General features: G+C 40.2%; 1 protein-coding gene across 1 annotated transcript in view; it reads right to left on the minus strand.

Moving 5' to 3' along the window:
* The window catches only part of LOC116400194 (transmembrane protein 163-like), a 100600-nt gene that overhangs the window by 25499 nt on the left and 48774 nt on the right, over positions 1–26327 (minus strand). Inside the window, exons 3-5 of the mRNA XM_031877908.1 lie at positions 21144–21187; positions 18009–18100; positions 15828–15924 (exon numbers count right to left, since the gene is read on the minus strand). Coding sequence (XP_031733768.1) covers positions 15828–15924; positions 18009–18100; positions 21144–21187 — 233 coding nt within the window. The remainder of the gene's footprint in view (positions 1–15827; positions 15925–18008; positions 18101–21143; positions 21188–26327) is intronic.

The following is a 26327-nucleotide window of genomic DNA, read 5'->3' on the forward strand; positions in this document are numbered from 1 at the left end:
CTCTCTGATACTGTATCTCAGGAAACCATCTCTAGATTGTCAAAGTTTAGTAAACACAAAAGGAGTAAAATGAAGAGAAGACTATTGGTCTCAGAAAAAACTCCACAAAGAAAAGAGAATCAAAAAAACAAAGAAAGGGAAAAGTATGCTTCAAATATAGCATATAAAGCAAACAAAAAATATCACGCAAGCTGGAATTATCAAAACAATCCTGAATTTAGACAAAAGAAAATAAATATTACAAGAGACAATGTTGACTTACAGCAAAAACGGAAAGAGTACATTTCCTCTCATTACAGAGAAAAAGCTGATTTTAGACAGAAACTAAAACGTTACATGCTCTCTCGTTACAAGGACAATCCTGATTTGAGACATAAACAAAAGCAGTACATGCTCTCTCGTTACAAGGACAATCCTGATTTGAGACAGAAACAGAAAAAGCAATTTATGGCCCGGTACCGAGACGATACTGATTTTAGACAGAAAAAAAAACAGTATTTCACTGCTCTTTATAAACACAGCAAAGAGTTTAGACAGAGGAAGAGATCTCAAATCACTCAGCGTTATGCTCATGACCAAGCATTCAGGGTAAGACACAGACAACTAATGAAAAAAATAATGCAAGACAGATATAAAAACAATCCTACATATAGGAGAATGCATAAGGTGAGATGTGCCATGAAAATAAAAAGGAAATATAGATGGATAAATAGACAAACAGAAGAAATTGACAACAGTTTGATCAAAGAGGCTATATCTATTGTCAGGTCACAAATAAAGGCTGGTCCTACTTATGTGTGCACCGTCTGTCATAAAGCTTCATTTCCAAACCAAGTGAGACCCTATAAAAGGTTAAACTATGTCAAAAATCCAGTTGTGGTTGCAGCATGCCTGACAGGAAAGTACGTACATGTTTGTGATGATGAGTGCAAAGATGAACAGTGCAAAGTGCCTGATGAGAGAAAGGAAGAGTGGATTTGTCACACCTGCCATAATCATCTTAAAGATGGAGCCATGCCAACACTCGCTGTAGCTAACAACTTGGAGCTCGCTGACATTCCACCTGAACTGTGTGATCTCAACATATTGGAGAGACATCTCATTGCTAAGTGCATAGCGTTTGCAAAAATTATTCCTCTTCCCAAAGGTAGACAGAGAGCAATACATGGTAACGTGGTTTGTGTCCCGTCGGAGGTGCAGGAAACAGTGGAAGCGTTGCCCAGACTGAGAAGTGAGTCCCAGGTCATGAGAGTGAAACTGAAGAGACGATTGTGTTACAGAGGTCATCAGCTGTTCCAGACTGTCACCTGGTCTAAACTAGTGCAGGCACTGCATAAACTCAAACACATTCATCCACAATATCATGACATAACTATCAGAGATGAGCCTGAGCTATGTGACCCAACACTTCCTGATGATGACGATGATGATGATGAGGATGAAACAATGGATGAGAATGATTATGATGAAACTGATTTAAATGACATTGACATGTGTGAAAAAAGTGCACTGTGTGAGGCAGAAACAGGCTGAATGTGAGCAGGATATTGACATGTTGTCATGTGATGGTGAACAACCACATGAGCAGAGAGATGATGCAGAACAAGAAGGTGACATGCCTAACGGTGGTTTTGCTCTAGAGTCATGTCTTCAGCCATGTGATGTTTCAGAGGAGATTTTATGTTTCAGTGAAGGAATCTACTCTGTTGCCCCTGCAGAAAGAAACAGTCCTGTTGGCTTTTTCAAAACACCTAAACTTGAGGTGAAGGCGTTCCCGGTACAATTCCCTACAGGTCAAAACACACTGGATGAAATGAGACGTATTAAACTGACACCCAGCAGTTATTTCAAAGCAAGGCTTTTCTGTACTGATGATCGTTTTGCCAGAGACACAAATTATTTGTTTTTCGCAGTTTGTGACTGAAATACATTTGGCTACCTCCAGCATGACAATACAGTTGAGGAAAGGAAAGCCTCTGACTAAAGATGGACGGAGGATAACTTCTGGTATGCTGCAAAATAAACGAGAGGTCGAGAGACTGGTGAGAAATAAAGATGCAGTCAGATTCATGCAGCCGCTGAGAGGAACACCAGCTTATTGGGAGAAAACTACAAGAGATCTTTTTGCCATGATCAGACAGTTGGGAACCCCCACATTCTTTTGTAGATTTTCTGCAGCTGAGATGCGTTGGCCTGAAGTGATTGAGGCAATAAAAGGACAGCAAGGTGAAGAAGTAAATGTTGAAGGGCTCGACTGGTCAGCAAAGTGTGACATACTGAGAAGCAATCCAGTGACAACAATGCGCATGTTTGATAAGCGTGTTGAGGCGTTATTCAGAGATTTGCTCTTATCTCCTGCACAGCCCCTCGGCAAAGTTGTTGACTATTTTTACCGAGTTGAGTTTCAGCACAGAGGAAGCCCACACATTCACTGTCTCATATGGGTAGAAGGTGCACCTGTGTTTGAGAAGGATGATGATCAGATTGTGTCAGATTTTGTGTCCAAATACATTACAGCTCAGCTGCCTGACCCACATTCACAACCAGAACTGTACAAGAAGGTCACAGAAGTGCAAATACACAGCAAAAAACACTCAAGGACATGATTCAGAAGTCCCAGCTCGGGTTGCAGATTTGGATTTCCCAAACCACCTGCCAGAAACACAATCACAACGAGACCTGGTGAGAACGTTGATCCACTGCAAGTGGAAATGGCAAAATCAAAGCTCCAACCACTGAACTTGTTGCTGAATGAACCTGAAACTGCCTCACTCAGTTTGCAGCAGCTCCTAGCTCGATGCGACTTAACACTCCATGAGTATGAACGATGCCTCAATATCATCAACAAATCCAGTGCGGTGATACTGAAACGCGAGCCAAAAGACTGCTGGGTAAATGGATATAATCCACATCTACTTGAAGCCTGGGATGCCAATATTGATGTAAGTTATATTCTCAATGCATATTCATGCATCATGTATCTCACCAGCTACATAACCAAAAAGGAATCTGGACTTTCTGAGTACCTTAAACAGTCATTGAGAACTCCACCAGAGACAACGTCAATGAATGTGATGAAATGAGGGAAATCATGCAAGCTTACTCTAAAAAGAGAGAGGTCAGTGCTCAGGAGTGTGTGACTCGTGCCTGTGGCATTAAAATGAAGAAGTGTTCACGTGGTGTCATATTCATACTGACTGATGACAACGCATTGAAAATGAGTCGCCCCATGTCTTACCTAGAAAACACAACATCAGAAAGTGAAAATGTGTGGATGACATCTTTGACTGACAAATACAAAGCCAGACCTGAAACACCAGATTTTGAGGAGATGTGTTTGGCTGATTTCGCAGCTACTTGCAGAATTGTCTATGGACAGCAGAAAAAAGGTAAAGATGTGTTGCCACTCCTCAATGAAATGGGATTTGTGCAAAAGAGGAAAAACGATAAACCTGCTATCATCAGATTTTACCGCTGCTCACAGGAAAAATATCCTGAGAAGTTCTATGGCACATTAGTGAAACTGTACCTTCCTCACCGATCAGACCAGGAACTGAAAAGGCCGCATTTCCCCACGTACGAGTCCTTCTACAACAGTTGTCTTGTTCAACTACGAGGTTCTGACCATCCTGAGTATGCCAAACACATTGTGAAACGAAACAGAGACAAATATGAGAAAAACACTGAGGAGATTGAGAATGCAGTCGAAGAATTTGAACAGAACAGAGGAGTGATTGATGAATGGTGTAATCTGGCGCCAGAATCTGAAGTGGTCAGGTTGGAATATATAGAAGAACTGGAGGCACGAGAGCCAGATCATGAAAATGTACAAGAGAATGTCCCAGAATACAGTAATCAGGATAATGCTGTAACAGAAGTCAGAGCCGTCAGAGAGCCCCCTGTCTTAGACCCCACAGTGTTACGACAGATGTATCAGAACCTGAACCAGAAACAAGCATGTGTATTCTATGCAGTTAGAGACTGGTGCATAAAGCGTGTCTGTGGCCTAAATTCTGAGCAGTTTCTCTATTACATCAACGGTGGTGCTGGAACAGGAAAGTCACATCTCATTAAATGCATCTACTCAGAGGCATCTAAGATACTGTGCAAACTTCCGAGACATTCTGAGGAGGCTGACATATCAAACCCCACTGTCCTGTTGACTGCTTTCACTGGAACTGCAGCATTTAATATATCAGGTACAACACTGCACTCTCTGCTCAAGCTACCACGAAGTCTGAAACCTCCATTTCAAGGACTTGGCAACAAACTGGATGAAGTCCGATCAGAACTTTTAAATGCTGAAATCCTCATCATTGATGAAGTGTCCATGGTGTCAAAGCCCCTGTTTGCTTATGTGGATGCGAGACTGAAACAGATCAAAGGCAGTCACAGGCCCTTTGGAGGAATGTCAGTAATAGCTGTAGGAGACTTTTATCAGCTACCACCAGTGCGACAGTCCAAGACCCTCTGTATGTATGAGCCATGTGAGATTGACCTATGGCAGGAAAACTTTCAGATGATCACTCTAACTGAGATAATGCGTCAGAAGGATGATGTTAACTTTGCAGAGATGTTGAACCGGATCCGTGTGAAAGGAAAGTCAGATACGTTGTCTGAAGCAGACAGAGCTTTGTTGTCACAGACCATCACTGAACCAGCACTTTGTCCAACTGATGTCCCGCACATCTTTGCAACTAATAAACAGGTTGATTCACACAACTCAGTAACATTAGCTCTGCTCCATTCTCATATCACCAAGATCGATGCAGATGACTACAAAAAGGACCCACGAACTGGAAGAATGGCCCGACAAACCAAACCATACAAAGGAAACAGAAATGAGTTACCAGATACACTGAATGTAGCTGAAGGTGCTCGAGTCATGCTCACCAGAAACATAGACGTGTCTCAAGGATAGGTGAATGGATCGTTTGCTACACTAGTAAGGGTAATAACCTCAGAACAAAGTGGTGTTGCACATGTCACTATGCTTGGGCTCAAGATGGATGATGAAACCGCTGGAATGAATTACCGTAATAGAGCACCAGGACCTGATGACCTGATGATCTAGTGTACGTAGAGAGAGCAGAGGACAATCTGAAACAGAAAGGAGTGGTACGCAGACAGTTTCCTGTTAGACTTGCCTTTGCTTGTACAATACACAAGGTTCAAGGTATGACAAGGACATCAGCTGTAGTCTCACCCACCACTGCTGGACCACAGAGACATGTGTTCTCCCTGCCAATGTCGAGGTTTCTTCACAACAGAGCATAAGGTATAGTTTTCTTATTTCACATTTGATTGACAGTGTTTTGCTTTAATTGTGTGTTCATTCATTTATTCCCTTTGTATTAATGCAACAGTTTAAATAACACTAATGTTACAGCTAGTATAACATTGTAATTTATATCAACTTCTTCCTTCAGGTCTTCCTCCTCTGTGATCCCTCCACTTCACAGTGAAGACACTCAGGACTGCACAGAGAGCTAAACATATAGAAGAAGCTGAACATCATGCAGCCTTCCTAAACTTCTCTGTGTGAAATGGCACTGGACAAACATGTTGTCCTGCCCTGCAGCAGAATTCAACGTATTTGATTATTGTGAATTATGTAACTTTTTAACATGTTTTGTTTCAGTCTTCAGTTTATTACAATACAATTTAGTTCTCTCTTGTCAGGACCAGCTCCATCCTCCTTCCTCAACATCACCATCTGTGCATCCATTGCTGTGCACAGTTTAGTTCAGTAGAGACTAACTACAGTTGATCCTTAAGCAAGTGATCAGGTGTACGGCTGCAGAGAACCAAACTGCTGCAGATCCATCATCCACCAGTCATCACTGTCACAGTGACACTTCCTCCTTTGTCCAGCATCAAGCTCCTCCCTAAACAAGCTGTAAAGGTAACAATTTGTGTTACTTCCTCAGTAGAATATCTCTCTTTGACCACAACAAAAAAAAGTGCTTCTACAGCCACTGGACAGGTCAAAGGTCATAATGTTTCAGCTCTTTATATTATCACACTGACACTGAGCTCTGTTCACAGTTTGGTTTGTGTTAAGAACAGACAGATTCAACAAACAGCAACATACACTACTGACACATGGACATAATGACTCTCTCTCAAAACAACAGGACACCTGTTTATTTTGTTTGTTTGATCTCTACCTTATTTGGTCCAACAATGTATGTATATTTTATGTTTCATCACAATGTATATCTTTTACATTATTTTATTGTATTTATTTATTCATTCATGTCATCCTTCCCTTTTCATATTAATCAGTTTTTTAACAGATATATGAAAGATTAAGGATAAAATGTGTCAGTTAGTTCAATTGCTACATGCATATGAACTAATTAACCTAGAGGAAAGTACACATTTTTATCCTAATGTCCTTAGTATGGGGTTTCAGCTGGTAGGTATATTCAAGGTTTTTCACATGTGTATACCTAGCCTTAGGGTAATCTAAACCCTATTGAAAATACATACAGTATATGTAAGCCCAGTGTTAAAATGTCAGACTGGAATCCAAACTGAAGGTATTGTCTTCAGAATGTCTAAAACACATGACTTGGTTCAAAGAGTCTTGTCAAAAGATGTAATTGGAAAACAAATCTTCCCAAGCTCGTCTTCTAACCTTGAGTCAAACTAGTGACTCTAACCCAATGTTCCTTACAATTAAGGAAAATCCAGCGTTTCAGTGAGGCTCAGTAAACTGAGCTTAATCTTGGGATCATTTAAATGACAATGTTGACAAGACTGGCAGTCCAGGGCTAACTTGAACTCTTGAACTACTGGGAGTATTAAGCTAGGTGTAAGCACGATGTGAAAAGCCTTTGATTGTAGGAAATGAGAATACTGTAAACCCTTGGAATTGTGATATATTTGTTTATCAATATCAAACAAAGGGCCCAATGTACAGAAATCTCTGTATTGATAAATTTGCCCCTCTTGCTATGATGGTTTTTTAAGCATGAAATATGTAAAATTGTGTAATTTACCAACGAGAACGATGTATCCCTTTACTATTTATCCATGAATCTTTACTAAAGTTCATGCGCAACACAACAGTTCTTGTGTAATGTGCTTATCATAAAAAAAAAAAAAGATATAAGATGGGTCAAAGAAGGTTATGTGGACAGATTTCAGTGACCCAACAATGCATATTTTGAACAAACAGCACATACCTCCAACTACTGATACTGACAATATAATCTTGTGCCCTGCCTGCCTTATGAATCTATTTGAAAACAATTACTGTTAAGGCATTATGGATTGTGTTTAATTTTTTCAATTTACAGTTTTGATTCACTTCAGTTCACTTCAATTATGATCAATTAATTTAAATTTAATTTTTTTCAGATTATTGCAGTTCATTAAACAAGTCATCCTTACTTGGACAATTAAATATGCAGACAATATTTTTTGACATTGCCAGTTACACAATCTTTCCATTCCACAATATATGCATACAGAACATATTACCAACTATTTATTCACGTTTTTATATTTACAATTTTTTTCCTCTTTGAAATATAGTGATTTCTATTTATTTATGATCAATGTATTAGGCTTGTCTGTTTGTCTTGATTTGATTTCTCGTAATTTATTGCTGCTGATACTAATTACTGTGTAAATGACTTCAAAATGATTGATTCACAAAAGGGTAATCTAAATGTAAACAAATAAAACATATTTGTAATGATGTCACTGTCTGCTTTATACTTGCAATAACATTGAGACAACTACTACTTTTGCGACTACATCTGCTGCTGCTGCTACTACTGTTGATATACAACCACTGCTGCTACTACTACTGTTACTACTGCAACTCCTGCAACTACTACTCTGATCACTATTACTACTATTACTACTACTCCTAATAGTTCTACTACTTCTACTACTATTATTATTACTACCACTACTACTACTACTACTTTTACTACTATTACTTTGAAAATAAAATCGTTAAGCTTCAAGCTTTTCCTGCTCTTAGCTTCTTTCTTCTAAGGGTTTTCAGCAGTACAGTTTAATGCTTTCGAGCTTCAATATTTTTCAGACAGGTAGTCTCCCCTTTCTTAATTTTCAGCAATGTTTTTGAGATTCATTTCAGCTTTCAGCATTCCAACGCATTTTCAGCAGGAAATGCATTTTCGAGTTCAACTTCTTCAACTTCTATTTCTTCCGTACGTTTTTTGAAACTCTTCTTCTTCTTCATTTTTTAAGCTACAAAAACTGTTCAACTATCAAAATGTTCAGCTCTTTCAGCTCATGGGTGCTATATCTCTTCATATTTATAATCTTTAAACTTTTTCAATTATTAAGCTTTTTGCAATTTTTTTTTTGAATGGGATGTCTATGGAGAACATTTTCAAATCCTCTTAAACTTTTTCAACTTTCAAATCCTTCTACTTCCTCCTACTTTCAGCTACAGACACCATTTCAAGTTTCAAATGTTGAGAAAACCCTGAGCTATTGCAGAATGATTCAGCTTTGTGATCTTTTACACTTTTTGAACTGCGGCAATTTAACTTTTATGATTTTTTCAGCCCTTTTCTGACTTTATAATGGGTGTGTATTGCGCAGCTTAGAGTGCGTGATGTCACCGCTAGAGTGAAGAGCAGCTTGAGATTCTTGTGAAAAAAACATTTGTGTTTTGCCATTGTGTCCACAATCTTCACTCTTCATGAATAATTTCTGGATTTAAAAGTAGCTAATCTTGTCCTTGTCGTAGACAAATTACTGTGGAATCCCACAGATTTACACATTTGGCACAGAAGCCAGTAATTGAGAGGAAAACCAACTTTCTGCTCCATAGAGACCAATGTTAAATTTTGCTTCAAAAACATCTTCCACAGAACACGGTACCCCATTTCTAGATCGCCGGTTGAGCCACAGTTTTTACACTACAGACACAATTTGTACAGGATCTGTTCTTCAACTCATCCTTCCTCTCATTTATTAATATCAGAGCAATAGGAGCTACAGTTATGGGAGTTTTGAGGATTTGTTTGAGAGGTGTTTCCCTGTTTTATCTCCATTAAAAGGCTTGAGGCACACAGCTGTTCATGATTGAGCTCATTAGTGAAGCTGATAAACACACAGACTCACAGACTCTCCAACAGGTGCGTCCTCACCATGGCAACCACGCATGCAGGCTCTCTCTGTCTGTCTCTCCACACACACACACACAAGACTTGGAGGCATTGTACTCCTGTCTGTCTGGTTGTCTGTCTCTCTGTGTGTGTCTGTCTCACTCACTCAGTCCATATACCAGTGTTGGGAACATAAAGGAGCGTGTTTGGTTATCAGCAAATATGAAACTAAATTATCAACATCAATGGAGTTATTAATATCAATAAGTGTGTGTGTGTGTGTGTGTGTGTGTGTGTGTGTGTGTGTGTGTGTGGGGAAAGGAAGGGGGGGGAGGCCTACTCAACAGTGATGGTGGGTAATCTCAATAGGGGCGTGTGAGCCTACAGGCAAAGATGGCGGAGTCTAGGGACCGGCGACCAAAATGGCTGAGAGGTGGCTGCTATCACCACGTGGGACGGCGTACCATGTGGGTTGGGGTCAGAGATTACGTAATCACGAGTCTGAGAGGTTCACCCAAAATCAGTAGCTCTAACTACATGTGTGTGCGGGTTAGTAGAGGGAGAGAGAGAGAGAGAGAGAAAATCGAGCTCTGAGCGTGGTGCTCTGCGCAGTATTGAGGAAGTGAGGAACAGCACGCTTTTACGGTGATAGTTGCGGTTCTAGATCTCACTCGCAGAGCCGATTTAAAGAGGAGAGAATAAAACCCAAAATAAAAGAATCCCTAAAACAAACAGATATTTGTCACTGCGGTGAAATGCGAGTTTGTATCCCTATCACCCTGAAACTCGGTCGGCCAGACGAGAGTCGGCCACTGTAGTTTATTTTTTAAAGTGATAGAATCACAAGCTCCACATCCACTAGCAGCGACGGATCAAATGCGAACGGTTACAGCAGGAATACACAATATAACGGGACTCCGTGGTCCGCGATGCTGGCGTAATAACACGTTATAACACGACAGTATCTTAACACAACAAGATACAGGAATAACAACGACATAAATGAATAGTCTAAATTAAGCTAATGCTAAGCTAAGCCCAGATACCAGTAACTCTTACTTTGAGAAGCTTCGTTCGGTCGGGTCCTTTTCCCGTGGTGGGAATCATTCAGTCCTCGGGAGATGAGGGCTCCCGGTGGCGCGGCTATTGGAGCTAGCGCAGACTCAATCCCCTCGCTGCAGAGAGGGGTCTTCTTAACATCGAGGGCGTGCGGGAGTCGCTCGTCTTTGGCCGGAAATCTTCGGCTCTTTAGGGGCTCAGTTGCCCTCTTTTGCCGCAAGGTGTGCACTAAAGGGTGGGAGGACGGGTCGTAGAGATTATCCGTTCTCGCACTACGGGATCCAAAACTCAAAATAAAACACAGTCTGTAGTTCGACCAGCGAATGTAACATGTGACCTGATAGGATTTGATAAGGCCGCGGCTCCTCGTGAATCTTCTTGTTGCCAGGACGAGGTCCGGAGGGAAGAGGCCGAATGGCGTTTCCTGCTCGCTTATAAACCAGGTCTCGAACCCAGTGGGGGGCCACTTCTTGGCCAATGAGGGGCCAAGATCAAGTTTTGGCTGTGCTGGGAGGTGGAGTCATTCATCTTGGAGTTTCCATCAGACGTTGTATGATAGGAAGGAGCATGGGTGCTTCTAGACTAGGGCCAGATCCCAACACCCGTCTGTCTGCCTGTCTCACTCACTCAGTCCATAAAACTGTCTGGCTCAAAGAGCTGCAGAGCGACATGAACTCCAACCAACTACTCCATTAGACTCCATGTTAAATCTGACCACTCATTTCTCAAAGAAAGCAGACGGTACCAGTTTTGTATATTGCACTGGAGCTCACATTTATAACACCACAAACATAAAAACCACATTACCGCGTTTGGCAGAGTCTTAGCTCTCTCACGGTATCCATATTTTATTGATTAGTCTCATGGTTTTGGTATAAAGGGCATATGTTTGACAGGTAGTTTTGTTGAAAATCACTGTTCACTCTAGTCTCTCTTAATTAGCCTCTAACACACAGGTGCTCCAATCACCAACATACACCCAACCACACAGGTGTTTATATGAGCTCATTAGTGATGTTGATTAACACAGAGAGGCACTGAGACACACACGCACACACATGATTTAGAGATATACGTGATGCAGCTCAGCCAATCAAATATGGGTATTCTGATAAGTTTCCTGATTCGAGTGACATTTACACACACAAGAGGGAGAGACGAGGAAAGACATGGCAGAGCAGGACAATAGTCATGTAAGCTGTAAATGATAAAACATAGGACAATCTCCAAATGAGAAAGATTGCCAGAGAGCTCTCTCTCTCTCTCTCCAAAATAAAAGCCCCACAAAATGAATCCTAATTGAAATGCTTGTGATGAAGCCTGTCATTTAATAATGTGTTTATGTTTATCTAAGATTATGATTCTGTCTCCTCTCCCCTTCTCCCCCCCCACACCCCATTTCAAAATAAAAGCCCCACAGAGTGAAATCTAACTGGAATGCTTGTGATGAAGCCTGTCATTTAATAACCTCTGTTTGTTTCATACATTCTGTCTCCTCTCCTCTACTTCTTCTACTGACATTATTACTACTACTACTACTACTACTGTTATATTAAATACTACGACCAATACTACAGCTATTACTACGACTACTGATATTACTACTTCTACTACTTCTTCTAATTACTAATACTTCTACTACTAATAATACTACTACTACAAATATCACTACTGCTACTACTAGTACTTATTCTAATGCTGCTAATACTTCTACTACTAATAATACTTCTACAACTACAACTTCTACTACTCCAAATATCACTACTGATGAAATTGTTTAAGCCACAGAAACCGTTCGAATATCAAAATGTCCAGCTCTTTCAGGAGAGGGGTGATATGACTTTTCATATTTGTAAGCTTTAAACTTTTTGAATTATTAAACTTTTTGCAATTTTCTTTTGAAAGTGATCTCTATGGAGAAAATCTTCAAATCAGTGTAGTGCAGTTTTGCACTGCAAATGCAGTGCAGTTTAAATGCTTTCGGGCTTCAACATTTTTCAGATGGCTGGTCTCCCATTTCTTAATTTTCAGCAATTTTTTTACAATTAATTTCAGCTTTCAGCATTCCAATGCATTTTCAGCAGGAAATGCATTTTCTAGTTTAGTTTCATATTTGCTGATAACCAAACACGCTCCTTTACGTTCCCAACAATACACATATGCTGCATTGTCTTGTAAACCAACATGCACTTGTTTGTAGTTTGAGCTCTTGATAGCTGGTCAGCTAATAACTTGTTAATCCCTTAAACTCTTTTTACTAGAATGAGATGGAGGCAGAATAAGGAGGAGCTCGTGCTAAATGACTTCACTGTTTCGTAAAGCATGCCTAAATTGTAGTTTTTGGATTTTTAAGAACCTTTCCACACATACATATCCTTTATAAGCTGGCTGCTGCTTGTGTTCAGTACTCTCTCTGCTTTACAGTATCATGGATCACTTATTCTGTGTGTATTGCATGTTCTCAGACACTTTTAAGTTATTTACAGGCAATTCCTAATTTAGATTACTGAGACCAAGGTCAGAGAAGAAAGTGTCTAAAAACAAGTGCATGTACTGTATGTATGTATTTGTTGCATCAGTGTGTGTTGCCCTCACTCCGTCCAGGGAGAGCCAATCTCAGCTCTCTGAGTTTAATCAGGCACCAGACACAGACGGCCCGCCATGAGAGCAGCAACCCAGGACGTGATGCGAATCGGGATTCCTGATTTTCCTCGCCCTCCGTCCGCTCGATGCGATTTTAAAGCCTGATGCTTCAAGGTGGGAGACATTTTACAGCGTTCGCACTGTAATCTTCTGGCCGTTCTATTTTAAACCATTCTCTTTTTTGTAATCTCTATCTGGCTCTTTCGGTCTCGCACACGCTGTACAAACAGAGCACATGGACAGATCACTACCGGTGGGATAAATCACCTCTGACTTCTGTTTGATGGAGACCTGTTTCTGCCACACAGAAATAAAGGGAAAAAAAAAGCCCAAAGGTGGATACAAAAAGAAAGGAAGGCCGTATGAATGATGAAAAATATTTGTCATGGCATGTTTAATGGAGGGAGACAGACTAGGTGATCGTGTAGGGAGACGTTAGAGAAAGAGTCTGGGCATAATGATGGAAGGCAAACAATTAAAGAAATGTAGCACATGGAAGGAGGAGAGATGTGATAGTGAGAGAAGAAAGTAGAGAGAGAGACTGGATAAATGAGACATGGAATGAGAAGAATCCTTTAAACTCCTGCATCTACGAAATCTCACAAAGCCCAGTCGCTTGCGGAAGTATTTTACTTAATAAATACAGATTATTCTTGATAATCAATCAGATGTAAAGACACAGGGCGAAGTCGGAGCCCCCAACTGACAGAGAAGATAGAGTAGAAAAAAAGGGAGCGGGATGGTAAGGGAAAGAGAGAGGATGTCAAAAAGACCATCAAACATGCACTTAACATATCAAAAAGGACACACAGTTGGTTTGTCTGGAACGGATATGTTTATTTTCTACCATCGGAACTCTGCATATTTATCCTCTCATGTACTGTATATCTCATTATATCCACATGAATACAGACACTCTGTCTTCATGTTTTGTCCTCATTATCATTGTTGTTGTTGTTGTGTCTCACTTTGTTTCATTTATTGTCAAAATGTATATACTGTATGTGTTACCTTTTAATATTTAGGAAATTCACTATCCAGGTGTTTCCAGACAGAAAGCGATGTTAATGTTTGGCACGGTGCAACATACAGTCGAAATTTGGCACAAATAGAGGCTTATTTGCATCCCGTTGAGGTAACATTGTTTTGACTTTATCAGAATAGTCATGCCTACGAATATGCTTCATAAACATACAGGAAGAAGAGGAAAAAGGAGAGAAACTGTGCAAGATAGCTTGTAGCTATACCATCTGTACAGTCAAACTGACTTGCACAAATAATGCGAGGCAAACATTTGCTTTGCTTTCTATGTAAAAACTGCTTGAAATTACTTTCAGTGGATATTATACAGCTCTCATTAAAAGCAGTCATGGTCAGAAATACACATTTGCTATATCATCATGGCATAGTGACTAGAACGTTAGAACTTAAAATACATTCACAGATAACGAATATTTGCATTACAATAAACTACAAGCAAGCAAATATGTCAACATTTTTGAGGGGTACCCCTATGGAGTTTTGGCCAGTAGCGGCACTATGGAGCAATGTTTTTGTAAGTGGGTACACGTTTTGTTTGTGTCTCGTGCCCACGCGCAAGGATGCACAGCACATGTACTAGCACACATTTGACATTCCAATGACTTTCACCAGTTGGTAGCAATACGGCAAGAAATGTACATCAGAGAAGACAAGGAAGATAAAGACAAAAATGCAGGTTTGAAAATATTTTCTAGAATCTGCTTTGCAAATGATTTATGAGGAACTAAATGCTTTTAACGTGTTTGTTAGGCCTCAAGTATATCGACAATGTACTTTCATGTGTTTACAGGAAAACTCCACAGGGTAACGTATGCCAACGTGATTTTGTTAAAGGGCCCAATAGTCCCCCCCCTCCCCCAAATGTCAAATTTCCTCTCAGCTCAAGGCTGTTTTATAATTCAGGTGTGCAAATAAAATATGACGGTATTTTGAGATCTGCTGCTGGGCTCAATAACTAAATCAAGAAGTGCAATTTAGAGCTTTGAAATTAGGAGGCTTGGAATTTTAAAGAGGGATGAGAACTTTTTTGGAGTGTATAAATCTCTCAAAGGACAGATGGCGAAGGTTAAATCATTTACAAACCAAAACAAGAGGGTTTCAAAGCACAGACCTGGAAAAAAGATACGACGGGGGCGGGGGGATGGGCACTCCCAAAACAGCGTGACGATAGAAGGGTTGGGCAGTGCCCCGGCAACAGAAAGACGAGACTATTTCGGGGGATCTTATTCATAGTCTTAACACCTCCCTCCATGGAGGGAGAGTAAAACTCCGACGTCAGAGGAGCTACAGCAGAGGGCTATAAAAAGATACCTCGCTCACAACAATGAGTGATGTGTGTGTACACGTACTGTGTGCGTGTGTTGACTGAAATCGAGCGCATATGGAACTCAAGGCTATTGTAGATTTTCATTACTCATGCCATGTTTTCTGTGTGTGTGGCACATAATTTGTATGTGTGGTGATTCGTGCCCAATAAACTCTCACGTGCGCCTGTGTTTGCCACTTTTCCCATAAGCAGGTTGTTTATGTCGTTGGGGGGGAATAGCTAGGAGCCGCTAATGAGCTGTGTCTCTTTTTTTCACAATACACTAGCAAATCACAAGGTCCAAGGTAAGATTTAAACTGCCGTACTGTCACGGCAGGTTTTACGTTGAATTAAGCAGCACTTCATAAATGAATAAGCGTTGCCCTGATCAGAACTGCAAAATGCAAAAAACATTGCCCCCTGCAATCCAGTGCCGTAAGAAATCAATATTATAAACATAAATCATTCACCTTTTTTAACACTCATGATTTACAGTCTGATATTCAGTTTAAACATTTTAATTAAATGCTTTAAAGGGGCATTTCTACCAATGTTACACATTAAATTCAGTTTAATGTGTAATTCAGTCGTACTACAAAGTAGACCTCAGTCGTACTACAAAGTAGTACGACTGAGGTCTACTTTGGCTCAGGAAGAGCATTAAAAAGAGGTCTTACCACTTCCGGGGGCACCCTGGTTGCCAGATCATGGATGGCCTTTCCAACGATGCACACGGAGGAGAGAATGAACACAACCCCAAGGACCACACACGCCCTGCAGACAGAAAATCAGACAGAGAGCAAGTTTTTGGAGGTTCGGCTTGCGTGGTCTCTTTCCAACAAAGTTGGGTAGTAGTTGAACCAAAGCAATAACCTAAAAGAGCCAACTCGAGATCAGTCACAATGTTAACAACTTCTAGTCTCTCCCTCTTTTGCATTTGCATGAGGATCATTTGTCTTTTTCCTGCTGCAGTGAAGTCCAAAGCAAATGTTCACAGTATCCAGACATAAACTGTTATAAGTGATACTGGCGGTGGCTTTCAGTCTGGCAAACTAGGAAATGGTTTTACCAACCACTGTGAAATATTAAAGGAGCAGTCCAACAAATAATGAACAAATTCAGCTGTTAAAAACTCCTGTTCACTGGCTTGAATTACAGCCAGCCCTTTAAAAAAGACATACATCAGGAAAGATCGATATGGCAGTGTCGTGGTGCGTCAATTCCCTTCAGTTATACTGAATATTAAAGTTAATTTCACAGGCTACGGGTAGAATTAGCCACATGACACAGTGTCTGGCTCGGTGCATGATGGATGATGTTACAACACAAACTGTCGTAATACTGAAAGGCCTCTTTATGTCTGATTTGAGTGATAATACATCTAATGTAAAAAAAAAGTGTTTGGGAGTGGTCAGAAGACTGTTCACCATGTATTTGGGGCACTACCAGAATAAACAAGTTGCCGACTTCAGTCGGAGTGCTTAGGGGGAGGCAATTTGTGATGTTTGTTCAATGTGTTTTGTTTTTTTTGGAGGGGAAGGGGGGGGCTACAGGATGCACACTCAATAGCTCTGGATGCAATGGAATAAGATTAACACCTCTGCATTGCTTGACTTTTGACAGTCTCACTTCCTGTGACACACGGAGAAACAGTATCTGACAGATGCAGTGAGGTGGTGTTTATCTTTTTACTGATTCGGATGGTGGTCAGTCACAACAACTTTGTCACAATGCACTGAGCAAAAGGCAACATTTAAAGTCTGCATGTGTTTGGGCAATGAGTCTCTCCAAGACACATTTATTTTCACACAAAATTGCTTTACTGGAGTTCCAGCTATTAAATGTAGTAAAATATGCAGGCATTAACAAGAAGAAGAACTTGCAGAAGCGCTGGCACCTTCAGCATTTAAAAAAATAAACATAGCTACCAAATACAGATGTAGCCCAAATACACTCTCCATCCAAGACAATCTCCATCCATTTGCCTCGACCTAATTCAAAATGTATATTTGGTCCTGACCCTTTATCTATTCTTTCAGTTGGACACACTTTAACCTGAAAATCTCATTCTGTCTCAGTCGTACATTCTTATTTTTTTTATGTATTACCGGTTTACAGTTTAGTTTAAAGTCTTGCCTTACTCTACAAGTGTGAGAACAAAGACCATTTGTCAAACTTTAGTGTCTGTCTGTTTACAGCAAATAAGATGTGGATATGAACTTTGGCTTTTGCGGTATATACATGTACAGTATGCACATGTGTTATGTGTTTTTTGTGTGTAACATATTAGGTACATGATAATAAGTGAAGACAAATGTTTTCTCTTTGCAGTTTTATTGATTTGGCACATTCAGGTGTGTGTGTGTTTGTGTGTTAAATGGATGAGAGTGGCAGCTCGGCCGTCTATCCTCTGCGACACCTCTGAGCGGAGCAGAGGTGCTGTCGTAAGACGAACAAGGCTCTGCGTAACCTGAGAGCCACTTTGATGGACTCAGATCAACTTAATGCTACCTTCATCTTCAAATCACCCTTTGCTGTTTGTCTTTCCCAGTAAAAAACAACCATTAAAATATCACAAGATCCTGAAAATGAATACCATATCTGACAGAAAAAAATTGCAAACCTAGATTTAGTTGTTGAATTAGCATCTTTGCAAAATATAAATCAAGATCAGTGGGTGTTCGTAGACAAAAGAAAATGAAATGCAAAGACAGATAGATGGATGAATACTCCAGATACATAAATAAATATAGCAGCTCTCTTGCCTTACTGCAGGTAGAGAAGAGAAACACAAATTGCATCACACCACATATATTCGTTGAACATTCATTGAATTCAGCACGCTGTTTGGTACTCACAGATACTCTCTGTGTGCAGAGTGCACAGCTGCTGCATTGCTGTAGCGCCAGAGGACGATGAAAGAAGACAGGACGTCCAACGTGGCATCAAACTACAGCAGAAACAGAAACCCACAGACAAAGGAAGACAGGAAAATGTCTTAAGTTGCAAGTTATTGCAGTAGTTTCATCTAACTTATTACAATAGCTGCATATTTTTAATGACAAAAAGCATGTTGCAAAAAGCAGCTTAAATATTAGCTCCCAAAATAATATGGTAGTGGTACATGATACTGTAGCAGTGCTGCTGATACGCTGCACCATCACGCTCAGAGGTATCAAATGTGTTGTGGCATATGATCATAATCTTATGTGGTGTTGGAATGAAAAATACATTTTTACAAACATGTATTTTCAGCAGCTCTGTGAAGATGTAAGTCAATTGAAGCAGAGAGCTGAGTTCTCCTGCTGCAAAATCTGTTGTTGTTTCTGCCTGGGGGATCATGTGATCGGTCGTGCGTTCGTGAGTGTGTCCGTGAATGTGCACCTCCATTTCTACCTACTGCCAATCTCATATTATGTTGCAGAACACTGTATATTATACAACAGTGAGGGGATGACAGTTTGCGGAACTACCAATGCAAACACCGCTTTGCGCCTCTCAACTGCAGCTCACTTTATTGTTTTGGACGGTATGTTTGGCTAACAGCTAACGGTACTACCAGTACAGCACTGGTGTACCTTGACGCTGCAGCCGCTGCTTAGCGGGCAGAGAGCTTGGTGGGTTTAATTTAGTTTTTAGCAAGATTGTGTGACGTCCTATAGACCAGTGGTTCTCAACTGGTCTGGCTGCGGGACCCACCATCACCCCTTATTGACAAGCCACGACCCAAATTATATATATATATATATATATATATATAATTTGGGTATATCTATATTCAAGAAGTCTAGTAGTAGTAACGTCTCTGTGTAGTAAACAACTGCCAAATCAAATAAAGAAAGTACACATCACTTATATTTTAACAAATATTCTCATTTTTCAAATTTAACTGGATGGATTATAAATAATACATAGAAATACATGAATAAATGTTCTTCTCATTTCAAGTAAAATAAAGGTTGGATTCAAAAATAAATTACGCAACGAAATTCATTTTAGAAAAATTATTTTCACTGAAATGATCTGCAGCTTTAAATTCAGTTCATTCAGGGTGAAGTGAAAAAGCCACAATATAATATTTTTTTCATCTTCTAAAAAGAGAAATTAGTGTTGGAATAATTCACTTTTATGAGTCTGTCCAGTCAGAGTCTAATGACTCTGGTCTCTCTGGACATTTTTCTCTTTTGGTAATCGTCCTATGATTTGACTTTCACAACTCTCACTACAACAGTACTGCTCTGCGTTCTATATCCTCGTCTCTCCCCCGTGTGTCATGGAGTACTTCTCAAGTCTCTTAATTGTCGTTTCCTCGCTCCTCGCATGGTTTCCTCCATGCATCCCTTGGATGGACTAAGACGCAAGGAAAGGACGCAAGTGAGGGAAACGGGGATGCAATTATGTGTGTACATCTCACTCAAGTCAGGAAACTTGTCAGAATACCCATATTTGATTGGCTGAGCTGCATCACGTGAAGTGATTCACAATGCATTGGTCGGTGTTTTTCCTGCACCGCTGAACAAGCGCCTTAAATGCTGGAATAATTCCGCTGCATAAAAAATGCCCTTCAAAATAAAATCGCAACATTTATTTATCTATTTTTTTTGTCAGTCAAAGGCCCGTGACCCACTGAAAACGGGTCCGCGACCCACTTTTGGGTCGCGACCCACCAGTTGAGAATCACTGCTATAGACAACTTTGAGCCTGCATACATCGCGATTGTTTTTGAGTTTGAATGAAGTGTGTTTTACAACGCCTTACAGCCCATTGTTATCTAGACAGGGGTTGGCCAATTGCGGGTTGTATTCATTCAATCACACAATACACCGGTGGTCGTTGCAGACACACCTGGCGGAGATTTGCAGTCTGCTGAGTGCATTTTTCTCGTTCATCCTGCATTCGGGTACCATCATTTGACGTCACAGTGGTAGCTGGGGGCAAGGGAGAACTACAGCCTGCAATCCTAGCTTGGATTTCTAGTCTCTGCCTATGGGGCGTCCTCAAGATGCGGTTTAAGAACAGAATTTCCGAAACCTGTTTAAAGTTTCCTCTGTGTAAGTAAAATAAACAAAAAAAAAAAGAACTTCCTTGTTCTTTTCGCTGGCATTACGTTTCCAACAGTGAAAATGGCATCCCAAAATAAGAGAGCAGAGGATGTTATGGATGAGTATACAGCCAAAGAAATGCAGTGCAATCAGGATATAGCCAGTGAGGACGCTGGGCATCAAAACATCGTGTGCAATGCATCATAGGGCTGCACGATTATGGCCAAAATCATAATCGCGATTATTTTGATCAATATTGCGATCACGATTATTTATCACGATTATTCATTAATTTTAGGGACAACATCTTTTTATTGCACTTTCACGTTTAAATGAACAAGAACACTGCTTCCACTTCCATTGTTGTGCTACATTCTGGCTAATGTACAAGTCTTTGCATCTCGTGGAAGAAAAATATAAATAAAATAGTATCAACACTTTTTACCCAAAATTAAATCAACAGAGCACTGCTTTCACTTCCATGTTATGCTACATTCCAGCTAATGTACACGTCTTTACATCAAAATAAAACTTATTTTAAAACTTTATTAAAACGGTCATAGATAGCCAAGCCCTTGCTAATTAAAATCTAATCTTTAATAAAAAGATAGCTAGCACTACAGATTATGGTTAATAGTATTCTAATCACATCATGCTAATCACATTTTTCCTCACTGGCCTCGGGTGTGTAGGATTTCATTTTCACTTCACTTTTTTTTTTTTCTTTAAGTAATTATACTCATGAAGCTATGTTTTGGGGAAAGCCAGCAGACATGTTTAGCAGTCACAAAAGGCCTTTTGACATTCAACCTGAGCTTCTCTGCCCTGTTACCTTGGAAACAATGGGACCAATAATACGTTGGAAACGGGATTCATTAATAAATCACAGCAACCAAAGTTATGACTAATTGATCAATGCAAATGGAGGGAGAGAAGGGAGGTGGAACTTACGCCAAATCCAAAGGATGACGAGCTGTGTCTCATGAATGATACAGCTGTGGAGAGAGAGAGAGAGAGAGAGAGAGAGAGAGAGAGAGAGAGAGAGAGTAGTTAGTACCAATTGATTAGTTTCAGTACTCAGTTTGCTACTAATACAATATACTATATTAAGGTAGCATAAATGATGCATAATCATGTTTAACTGCGCATAAAATGCATAACATGTATAATAAACATGATGCGTCTCATGCGCAGAAAATAATGCGAAACGTAAAACAATTACATGACGAAACATTACAGGATAATAAGTGTCGGTTCCTGTATTTCTCCATTAGGATGGATGACAATATATAAAAAATACATCATAATGATATCAAGAGAACACATTACCATTGTGTATACAAAACAAGGCATAGATATTTTCAGGTGTAACATCTGTCTAACATGCGATCGTTTCTTTTTGTTGGTGGATAATTCATATTGGCAGTTCACCTCATGTACCCCTATATACCTAGAAAGTAGTATTCTCAAGGTATTTTATATACAGTAAGTAGTCCATAAAAGACGATTGGTATGATATTTTGCAATGAAAAACCCTTCCTCTTCATTCATCAATGTTCAAAAAGCAAAATAAATTTCTAATGTATACCACACAAGATTGCTTTTCTTACATGAGACTTACATTTAAATCAGCATGCATTTATTTTGGCCACTTGGGGGCACAAACCCCCCCCCCCCCCATAAACGTATTATTGACATATTACCATCTCACGCTGATAAACGTGTTAGCAAACAGTTACTTATTTACCCATCCAACAGGTACGGAGAAACATTAGTATCCATTTGGAGCCTTGTTTTTGGCCAGCTGACAAATGTAAGTCCAATATTCATTTGCTGTTTAGCTCTAGTTTGGTCCCTACCAACTCCCTTTTTTTCGCAGGTAAATGCTCCACTATGTTAGCCTGTTAGTTGCTAATCTTGTTCCGTGCTACAAGTGAGTTTATTAGAGGTGTTTTTCGTTGAAAGCAAGGTGTGTAAAACCAAAACAATGAGCTGAAATACTTCAAATAACTGTATAGAGCAAATACACCTTCCACATTTGAACCTTTTGGAGGCTCCATTTAAAACCGGCTAGATGCACAACTGTTTCCTGAACGGGAAAGAGGGTATTGTACATTCATTGCAGTTCTTGTCTAGCACACCTGTGCCTCTTTTCTTTTTTTTTGCCGTTCTGCCTGTCCTTGTGTTACTCTCTCTCTTTCTCCCCCCTACACCCTCCTGTGTTTCCAGGACAGAGTCTCATGGGGATAGCACATCGGCAGTTAAATCACCATGGTAACAGGATATGTGAGGCCAAGCTGGGACTTGGTTTGAACTACAGAGCTTTCATCTTGTTCCTCGCTTCCTACCCTCTCCATTCCTTGTCTTTGTAGCCTCTTCTCTCTTTTTTCCTGAGACTCTCAGATTCTGATTTCCTTTGACACATATCTCATCCTGTCCTTCCTTTCCCTTCCTCCCTATCTCAGAGTCTTTTTGACTGCTGGCCTTTGTCTTTTATTCATTCTCGCTGGAGCTGTCCTGCCTCGCAAAAAGGGAGTGACATTGAATTTTTGCCAGCCGCTAATAAATATCTGAACAAAAGCTACTTTTCCTTTTGTTTGATGCTTACAGTATACCACTAATGTGACAGAAAGAGTTACATCAAAAGGGAGAGAAGAAAGTGGAGAGGGCAGTCCCAGATCGACCCCTGATACGAGGCAGATGGTACTACTCAGGCTGGGTGCGTAACACATGACTGCCCCACACACGCTCACATATGCTATCCCTCTGTCTCGTTCTGTCTTGGAGACTGTGACCCAGCGTCTCCCTCTCTCTTTCTCTTTCATTCACATGTACAAACTCTCTCTCACACCGGGTGAGCTGACTCTTCCGGAGTTCCACCAGGCCTTCCGAACCCAAAGAATCCAAAGACGGAGCCAAACTGAGAGAGTGAGTGCTTCTACGATGAGTTCAAGAACCAAATACAGGGTAACCGGAAGGTTAGATACTCCCCTCTTCACTGACCTTTTGTCACTTTGAGCGGCATCAAATAAAGTTGCTTCTTAGCTGGTCGGACTGATCAATAAAATGAGTCTGAGAGCTGAAATCATCGGCTAATAAATGGCATATTCAAAACGTCTATCAATGCCATGAATGCACCGTGAGACTGTAAAGAATCTCCACTTGTTGGTAGTTTTACATTAGTTCCTTTTATTTCATTAGCTTATCTCCATGAAGAAGTATTATAACTTGCGACAGATGTCAGTGCTGTGTACGTCTACAACTAACGGTTATTTTCATTATCGATTAATCTGCCCATTTTTCTCGATCAATCGCTTAGATATATACAAAGTCAGAAATCAGAGAGAAATGTCCAAACCCAAAGATATTCAGTTTGACATGATATAAAACAGAGAAAAGATAGAAATCTTTGTAACTGAGCGGTTGAAAAACAGCACTTTTTTACAATACAATTAATAGATAATGAAAAAAGTTGGCGATTATTTTTCTGTCGATAGATAATAATTATAGATAATAATAATTATAGTACAATAATAATTGTAACAAAAGAGCCAATTATCCGTTCCAAGCTCTAAAGCCATGTTTTATTCATGAAGAATGAATAATATTTATAAGACTACAGGCACAGAGGTGAACTGTCAGTTCATCAGTTAAAGCAGTGGTTCTCAAACTGTGGGGCGCGCCCCTCTAGTGGGGCGCGGTGGTATTACAGGTGGGGCGCAGGGGGAAATGCAGAATTTTTTTTTAAATTTTTTTTTTTTAATTAATTAATAAATACATGGCGAAATGCCTGTACTTTCCTGTAAATGTTTACGTTATGCCGTTAACAGGTTACGCTTGCGCATGCGCGACGGCCATGATCCTTGGCGACTCACATGTGTGGCTTAGTGTTCAAAATGAAGAGACATTTGGCAGGCGGGAACAGAAAAGCAACCGTAAGCGATGCATCAGAGACGAACAGCAAGCAGCCAAGAAGAAAATATGATGACACCTATCTTGCTCTGGGTTTCACAGTGAACGCGGTAGGAGATGAGGAGAGACCAGTCTGTGTTTTATGTCTGAAAACTCTAGCTGCGGATAGTATGAAACCCAACAAATTAAAAAGACACTTGGAGACATTACACCCCACTCACGTCAATAAGCCACTGGAGTTCTTTCAGAGGAAACTTGATGAATACCACAAGCAAAATGCAGTGTAAAACTCTTCATAGCCAAATATTTGAACTTGTTTTGTTTAGTTTTTCACAGGTTGCACTTTATTGTTATCTTGAAAAGATGTTTAGTGCAAAACAGGTTAATTGCAGCCAATTGCAATAAGCTATTTTTTGCCAAATTGTAGTTATTTTTTGCACAGATATAACTTTATTTGCATTGTTCTAACAAAGTGATTGCACATTTTATTAGTTTTTGTCTGATGGAGCAATCTGGTTTACTTAAAAGTGATTGCAAGTTTCTTTATTCTATTATTTGAAAAAGCACAGACGGAGGAGTCACAAAATGTTATTTCAATAAAAATTCAACACAGACCATTTTGTTACAATTTTGTTGGGGCGGTGGGGCATGAACATTTTTCTTCCTCCAAAGTGGGGCGCGACAGAAAACTGAGTTAAAGTTATCCTCTTTTCAAAATGGCTCCGATACGATTCGAGATATGTCTCATATGCCGATGGACGTCACAGGGCCAGACAATAAGTTCTTCAGTGTGACATTTAGGACGAATAATGATTTGAGGAGCACATTTTAAAAGATATCCTAAAACCAAATATGAGTTTCATGACACGTCTCCTAGTGTGCATGTAATGCTGGAATCTCAGTGACAAATGGTAGACGTCAGTGCTTGACTCTTGAATATTGTGGGTCACCAGGTCTGGCATATAAAAGAATAAAAAGACTCTGGTTCTTCATGTGCTGCTCCGGGAGCCAATAGGGCAAACTGATCCTCCTCCTAGGCGTATGACATATATTGACCCATTCAGAGGGTCAACACACACCCACACATACAAGCAGATAGCGTGAGTGTGTGTGCGCAGTTGCAAGAGAGTTTGTGGATGCTGACGTTAAGCTGTAAGGACTATTTTCTGGCTCTTAGTTACCAACTAGTTGCCCCCCCTCTTGCCTAAAGAACTGCCTTTGACAAACATAATCCCACCCTGGAGGTTAGTTTTTAACGCTTAGTGCTTTGCTCGGGGACGTGTTAGTTGTTAAAGGAGTCCGGCTAGTACTTTCCTAAATTCAAAGGCATAATTTGTGGTAGAAAAGTGAACCAAAGTGTCTCTTTTTCTCCCTTCTTTCTTCAAACCTGTCTGCACTCATACATCCAGTGACAGGGTGGGTTCGTGCCCTTGATTATAATTGTCTCCTTGATCTAAAAGCTTCTGTGTGTGTGTTTGTGTGCGTGTGTGTGACCTTCTACATTCCAAGAGAGCCTCTGAGTTGAGAGCTGAACCCCGCTGCCTGAGAGGCACTGACCCATGAACTGCCATCATACAGCTCCACATTATAACGAGACAACATGAGTGTAGGGCTCATAGGGCTTCTAATGCTGAGTTAGCAGAACATTTATTCCCTTTACAGAGAGAAATTCCACCCTCGCTATGGCTTACAATATGTCCGTGTGCTCTAAACTTGTGACTACAGCGTGCTCAGTAGCAGGGAAAAACCATGTCATCATGTTGCAACTCCAAGGCCATGTGTAACATTTTCTAATAACACTGTGTAATTTATGAGTGGATCCTATTATCACGCGGGCTCACCATTACAAGCAAATGTGTTGTAGTTATCAGATATAGTGATGTGTTCCACAGTTGAATAACTCTTACTGTAAACTGTTGCATATTCAGAAAGAATCCCGAGCCACACCAACTCCAGGACTTATCAAAAAGTTTTTTTTGTTTAAAAAAACAATGTTTTCTGAAGGTGAGTGTGATTAAATATTTTTAAGCCACAAAGATGCATTATGGGGGCTCCTTACTTTTTCCAGCAAACTGCTACACAGTTATTGGCTGCAATTAGGGCTCATCTGATAAAGCGACTAATTATTTCCTGTAGAATGCCCCCCCACTGCCCCCCTCCCGCTTACCAAACTTTCACCACACTCACCTCCCGAAAACATTGTTTTTTTAAACAAAAAAAACT

This window comes from Anarrhichthys ocellatus, unplaced genomic scaffold (assembly GCF_004355925.1).
Source record: "Anarrhichthys ocellatus isolate YVR2014 unplaced genomic scaffold, GSC_Weel_1.0 scaffold154, whole genome shotgun sequence".
Classification (NCBI taxonomy): domain Eukaryota; kingdom Metazoa; phylum Chordata; class Actinopteri; order Perciformes; family Anarhichadidae; genus Anarrhichthys; species Anarrhichthys ocellatus.